At 39.5% G+C, this 7,379-nt stretch overlaps 1 protein-coding gene across 8 annotated transcripts in view; it reads left to right on the plus strand.

Annotated features, from left to right (window-relative positions):
- Positions 1-5,403, plus strand: part of TBCEL (tubulin folding cofactor E like) — a 73,333-nt gene extending 67,930 nt beyond the window's left edge. For 6 of the 8 annotated variants that reach the window (XM_077893893.1, XM_077893892.1, XM_077893890.1 and 3 more), the window contains one exon: positions 1,399-5,403. In XM_077893893.1, the coding sequence (XP_077750019.1) occupies positions 1,399-1,717 (319 nt within the window). In that variant the 3' untranslated portion in view covers positions 1,718-5,403. The remainder of the gene's footprint in view (positions 1-1,398) is intronic. The other 2 variants (XR_013376966.1, XM_077893896.1) reach the window with 1 other exon arrangement.
- Positions 5,404-7,379: the final 1,976 nt, after the last annotated feature.

Genomic DNA, 7,379 nt, shown 5'->3' on the forward strand with positions numbered 1-7,379 from the left:
TGTTTTCTATAATTCTCTTGACTGTTTTATAAGGTAGAAAGGGCAGACTTTTTAATCCCAAGTTTACTAATAAGGAAACTGAGGTACAAAGGGATTGAGCTGAAAAGTCACACAGCTAATTATAAGATGGAGTGAAGACGCTGAAGTCAGATCTCCTGACTCCAAAGCCAGTACTGTTTTACCATATCCTGTTACTCCCTTTGATGAAAATTATTACCGCCATCCTTACCCTCACACATCTTACCACGTCTTTAATATCTACCAGCCTCATAACATTGATTTAACTGAGCTAAAGCTAAAAGTAGAGTGGGGGAATAGTCTTACATGACCATTGCATTCTGATCCTGATCAGTAGGTCTTGGGTATAGTAAAGCTGATATCAGATCTTCATCATTTTTTTCTTTCTCTGATTTGTAGAAAACTGTACCACTTCCTCAGTAAAATCAGACCTAGATTCTGCAAGGCTGGCATTGGAGACAGGATTTACCACAGGGGAAATTTCACCTTGTGGGCCCTAGTTTCACCTCTATAACTCACTTTTCTCTTTATTCCTGCCTCAATCAAGGAACTTTATTCCTCATTTGCCACTTTCCACTTTTTCACAAAAATGTATTTTTTTAACATTTATGTATTTATTTTAGAGAGAGTGGAGGCAGGGGAGAGCACAGGGAAGGGGGCAGAGGGAGACAGAGAGTCTCAAGCAGACTCCCCGCTAATCATGGAGCCCAATACAGAGTTCAGTCTCACAGCCCTGAGACCATGACCTGCGATCATGACCTGGGCCAAAATCTAGAGTCAGATGCTCAGCCGACTGAGCCACCCAGGCACCACACAAGAATGTATTCTTGACTCTTCTACAAAGTCCTTGTATGACAGCCAATGAGACGAGCCTGGAACATTCAAACAAAGCATCAGTGAAAAGGCTGGATTAACAGCTCACATACAACTAGATTTTTTGTTGTCATTTGTAAGTTGTCTTCTCTGGTAGTCAGAAACTGGCCTCCTTTCATCTTCTCATCGGTTACCAAGCAACACATGCTTAGATATATGCTCTTCTTGATGGTGACACCCAAGAAAGCAAGTTCTTGTGATTAGACTTCTCTCTATAATCCTTGTAGTGTCTACTTTTCTAGGTTCTCCTTTCCTCCCCAAGTCTGTTCTTCTATAATGATGAATAACAGGCATGGTGACCATCTTTAGGGCAAATTCTCCTATCCACAAGGATGTGGTTTTACTGTGGCCTCAGAAGGGCAACTGTAGCAAATCACAGATTACACAAATAGTTCACCAGGTAGATGGATAGATGGAGATGATATTAGAACAGGGTTGTAGCAGTCTAGTTTTCTTGTAGTTCATGTGCTAGTGGCTTAAGCTGACACTGTTTTCTTATCTTTCTAGGTATCATGAACTGATTACAAAATATGGGAAGTTGGAGCCTTTGGCAGAAGTGGACCTCAGACCCCAGAGCAGTGCGAAAGTAGAAGTCCACTTTAACGACCAGGTGGAAGAAATGAGCATTCGTCTGGACCAAACAGTTGCAGAACTAAAGAAACAATTAAAAACTCTAGTGCAGTTACCCACAAGCAACATGCTTCTCTACTATTTTGACCATGAAGCACCCTTTGGCCCAGAGGAAATGAAGTACAGCTCTCGGGCACTGCATTCTTTTGGCATTAGGGATGGAGATAAAATTTATGTGGAATCCAAAACAAAATAACCTCTACCAGCCTTGTAAAAACACATACATAAGGACTTCTTGCAGGGCATTTGTTTTCAACGTGGTTTTCTTTAGGAGGGAGAAGGTGGTTTTTGTTTTGTTTTGTTTTGTTTAGGTTTTGGGGGGTTTTGTATATTTTTCCCCCTAGGATGGGTAGGGGGCTGTTTTTGGCATTTTCTACCACAGAGTTCTTCAGCTCAGCCAGCAGAATTGGCCACATCTCCAGTCCATGTGCCCTCCCTCATGAAAGATGACCAAGAAATCACCAATTTCGTACTGTGTTCACTGGGATATGTCTACCGCTTGGTTATCGTGACCATTTAGGTTTACTTGTGAAGAAAGCATGAACAGTGTGTCCCCCCTCAGCAGGGTAACTTGTAGGAGTTCAATCAGGAGCAGGGATCTTTATGGGAAGGGCCAGTTCTTCCATTTCCCCTCCCTCTCTCCCTCCTTTCCTGTGTTGGTTCAGTTTTTCATGTTGACTTGTGTCAGCACGTTTACCTAACAGTTTTATTCTGTCCATAAGTAACTTCTCTTTTCTCAGTGTGGGCAGTTTTTTTCATTTCTCCCTTTTGAAATAATTTAATGTTTTAAGCATTTTCGACCTGATTCTGAACTCAGGTGTTCAGTTAGAACCTGTAACTCTGTTAGGATCTTGAAGAGGAGCGGATGGAGAGTTAGAACTCCAGGAAACCTCGCTGCTGTTCTGGCAGCCCAAGGCAGAGCAGCCTGGTCCCTTTGGAAGTCATGGTGTCCATTTCAGTGTTGTGCACACATGACGCCCACCCTTACTTCCATAATATGAAATGTGTCACATTCCACAGTTCTTTTTATTTTTGCTAATTGATGATATTTCCTCATATCTAGCTATCTCTCATCACCTTAAACCATTGGGAATAGAGGCCTGACTTTATGAAGAATCCAATAGAGATGGATAAACGTGCCGGGAGAGTTGGGAATTAGCTAACAGGCTCTTCATGGTGTGTGTGAGGGGGTCAAGAGAGAGAAAAGTCAGGCCGTCCAGGAGAGGCGTGTCGGGACTTCCCTGCCTGTGTCGTCACTTGAAGCCCTGGCTCTTGCACTTTGCATTAAAAGTGGGAAATTTTAATCAAAGAGAGTTTTGATTCCCAGTTCCTCCCTGGAATTCTGTGATGTCGTAATTGGGCGGTTCTTTTTGTTTCACATTTCAACTTAGCTGCCCTCACAGAAGAACAACGCTGCCTAATCTATGAGTAAAGTCTAAGTGTCAAAACTTCAGAATTGCCTCCAAGTCATACTTTCTGCAGACGCATATTTAAAGCACTAGTTCCCCCACCTGCCCTGGAATCTTTACGTTTGTTCTTTTTAGTCCTTTGTTAATCAGGGTGACCCCTTTGTTTGGTAGACGTTTCTCTTGGTCCACCGTGTTTGCAGATGGGAGACTCGGGGAAGACGGCATCACTAAGGGCAGACGATATGCACATGAAGTATTTTCAGAGAATGTAATCGTTATCGGATTACATTTGGCCTTTTGACCTTTGTTATGTGATTCCACCGCTCCTACAAAAGTCTTTAATTTCTTATGAAATTTTTAGATGACTCATAAATTCTTCACATCTGCAGAGTTGTGATTATTATCGCTACTTTTTAAAATTTCTCCTATGCCATAACAGCAGATATTTATTCTCTTAATGCACTTCAGGTTCAGTATCTATAAAGCCTTTGACCCAGGCCTCCTGAGTCAAGTCAACATTCACCGTAACATTAAAGGTAGAAACCAAAGGGTTTGAGAAAGATGAATGAAGCCCATTCTCCTTCTGTCGCAGACTTTATCTTTCAAAATCACAAGAATGAGCAATGGTGATCCAGTCTGGGTATAGACAAGAATAATTATTTTGCAATCACATTCTCCTGACAGATTTTTGGAAGTGGGAAAAAAAAAAGTGTGGCAACAGTGTCATGAAGATAAAAACCGTGGGTGCTTTGTGTATGTGTGCATGAGTGCAGACGAGTTTGAGAGAGAAACAGTGTAATTGAGCCCGCCGCTTTTGTCAGCCTGGGAAACAGATGCACTCTTATTTTTCGAGGTTGTATGACCCCTGACTGTCCCACAGCAGAAGGCAGAGCAAACACTTACGTTGTGCTTTAATCATAAGTGGAATGGTCACAATAAGATATTTTATATATGACAAAGTTTTATGAAATGCTTTTTTTACTATTAGAGACCTTCTGTTCGACAGAACACAGTGTCCATCAACTGCAGGCATAATCCCTCTATTATACAGTTGCATGTCAGGGGAACTTCTCATCTAATTCAGTGGATGTGGGTATTTTTAGGGCATTGTAATTGATGGTTTTAATAATTGCCGAACAATTTTTGATTGAGACAAAGTCTAATGCAATTACCGGTCTTTTAGAGCTACAGAACAGAAGTAAAAGAGAAAAGCTATTTGAGCATGCGTACTTGTAGATTTATTTGGGCGGCTGGGTAAAGATGCTGCTTTTGAAATAAAATTGGTGCTGTGTAGACACTTGTAACCCAAATTATTTTTATAACAGGCCAAAAAGAAGGAGACAAGAGACCATGGACCTTTTGAGTCTAAAAGTTATGCCTAATCGGTGGCAGCAGCAGCTTCTCTATATTTTAATATAGACTTTATTCACATGCAGCAAGAGCCTATTACCGGCATTTATGAGGCAAAATGCTGTCGGAGCCAGTATTACGGATATGTTGCTGCAGGCACAGTGTATAGAACATATCTTTTCTAAAATAGAAATTCTTTCAGTTGAGAAAAAAAGGAAAGGAGTAATAGAAGAAAGCTAGTTCAAAACCAAGGGATCCTCCGTTCCCGCATGTGGCTACTGAAGCCACGACAGAAATCAATTTTTGAAGTTGAATTGTTGAAATAGCTCAGATTGCTTTACAGGAGAAAAAAAAAAGTTCAGAGTCCTGTGTCTTCTTTTGTTGTTGTTATTATTAAGTTTCTCTTGTTTCTGCAACCTATTGCCACCATGACCATGAATACATAAGAAAGCAGTGGATATTCTACACCTTGTTTCTCTAAAACCTTTTGGTGAAAATAAGCCCAAAACAGGAGCTACGTGTAAGAGAGCCACATGTTATGATGATCTGTTTTAAATTTTGTTCACTTAGAGAAATGCGAGTTCAGTTCTCGCCCAACCTTTCATCTATGTTGCTAAGAGCAGCAGTGTCCCGACCACAGAGCACTGACCCCCATTCTAGGCACACCGGTGATGGCTCTTACTAGTGCATGCGTGAGCGTGACTTGCTCCATGGCGAATGCTAGGCTCTAGGGCATACAAAACAGGAATACAAAATAATAGATTGTTCTAAGCAATGTCATTTCTGTTTATGAATTTGATTTTTCCCTTCATTTCATGTTAGATTGAAAACGCAAACAAACTGCTTTCAAGTACACCCAGAAGCTATCTGTGTTACCAGATGTGTTGTGAACACTCTATTTTTCATAGGTGCTTCCTTAATATATGTCCATTGTAGTGATGGAGAGGGACTGGGATCTCTCAGGCTCTTTACTTGCCAGTTGTCTCCTGCAGCTAATGGAAATATATATTTTATTTTAGAATATAATTTAAACATGAAGGTCTATTCTTTGCACTTTTTATTAAGACATATATATATATATATAGATAATCTTTAAAAAAATTAAAAATCCAAGTCCACTTTCTCTTTGTGTTCTGATTTTTTTTCTGGAGGTCTGGGTCAAGATCTGTGATTTATTCTTATATAGCCAAAGGTTGACATCACTGCTGTGGTTGAGTCCTCTGGGGAGTTGGCTGAAGCTGGGAAGAATTTGACCATTTCACACAAATTTCATTGGAATTTTGCCAGTTAGATATGAAAACTGCAAAAAGATTCATAGGAAACATGTCATTGCTTTAGTGTTAGCAAATTTTTATGCTTCTAACATGTTCTTCATACTCCCTTTTTATCCTCTTAAGGATAAAGACCTCCCTTTGAGGTACTTGGCATCCTCTTTTTTGAGTAAGGATGAAAACCTCAATTTGATGTACTAAAAATTTACATTTTTTTCAAGTGACACTTTTTTGCCTTTTGAAAATAATTTTCTGTAAGAATTGGAGTTTGGGACACTTGAATCCTACCCACTTATCAATAATTTATTGGTAAGATGCAATGAGTTAACCTTATATCAAGAATGAAGTTCCAAGAACTGTACTTTATTTCTGTAATTAGAAGACCGAATCTATTAACTTCTCTCTCAGTGTTCCAGAAGGATGTATCATGATCTGTTTAAATATTTCTTCCCCTTACTCAAATTTCAGGGTATACTTTTAAATTCTATGCCAAATGCTGTTTAGTTAGTATTTATTATGACCTTCTCTGAGTATATTTGCAAGGTAGACCTATGTCAAGACATCCAGTATCCATTGGGCTGGAAGATACTATGATTCCCACTGGTTACTAGAATGCATGTAAATGAAGAAGGTTACCTTTCAAGAAATGAAGTCACATGTTTCTTTCCAACTCTCCTCTGGGAAGGAAGTTATCTTCAACTTAGAAATTCAGAGCTTAAATTTAATCATATAACTTTTAAAACTCATATAGGTCATTTCATCTACTTATAACTTTTTTTTAAAGATTTTTAAATTTATTCATCAGAGAGAGAAGCGGGCTCTTTGCCAAGCAGGGAACCCAAACAAGGCGGGACCCGATCCCAGGACCCTGAGATCATGATCTGAGCTGAAGGCAGATGCTTAACCTTTTGAGCCACCCAGGTGTCCCCATCTACTTTTAACTTTTTAATGTCACCAGGGTTTAGGAATGGAGTTAATCCATGGAAAAAAAATAGCATATCATACTGTAACTCCTTTAGATAATAATTGTTTATTCCTTCAAAAATTTTAGACTAACATTGGAAATCTTGAGCTTTATTTTAACAAACATTAAAATATTGAAATATGTATATTTGCATGCATATATGTATATCTGAATATACTACACATGAGAGGTTCTTGTGCTGGCTTCCCACATTACTCTGAACTAAAGAGAACTTCACAACTGGGTTTTTTTTACTAATACAGTTTAGCATTATTCTGCTGAGTCAGTGGCATTTTTACAACTATATTTCAAAACACTGAAATGCTGACCTAAATAATAATTGATCCCGACAGATCAACCTGAAGAAATCAGATTTGTTTGTTTGTTTGAAGATTTTATTTTAATTTATTTGACACCACAAGCAGGGGGAGCAGGCTCCCTGCTGAGCAGGGAACCTGATGTGGGGCTCTATCCCAGGACCCTGGAATCATGACCTGAGCTGAAGGCAGATGCCCAACCGGCTGAGCCACCAGGCACCCCAGGAAATCAGTTCTTAAAATAAGAATTTCTAATAACTGTTTAATGTTTTGTCTTACCACTTTTCTTCAAGGCAGTTTCAGCACCGGAATAGTTTGCTTGCACTCTATTTGAAGGCACGCATATTAAAAGGGGAGCAACAAACTCATAACCCAGGGGGAAGGAGAGCCGTAAGTGGATAGAGGTGCTGGTTGTATGACTCATTGCCAGGGGTCCGAGCTTACAATGTTTATTTCTCACGTTTCTTCTAAACACTAGTAATGAGCATTTATTTTCAACCAGGACCCATTCTAAATGCTCTACCTTATATTAAACCCATTTGGTCTT

The sequence above is a fragment of the Canis aureus genome, chromosome 3 (assembly GCF_053574225.1).
Source record: "Canis aureus isolate CA01 chromosome 3, VMU_Caureus_v.1.0, whole genome shotgun sequence".
Classification (NCBI taxonomy): domain Eukaryota; kingdom Metazoa; phylum Chordata; class Mammalia; order Carnivora; family Canidae; genus Canis; species Canis aureus.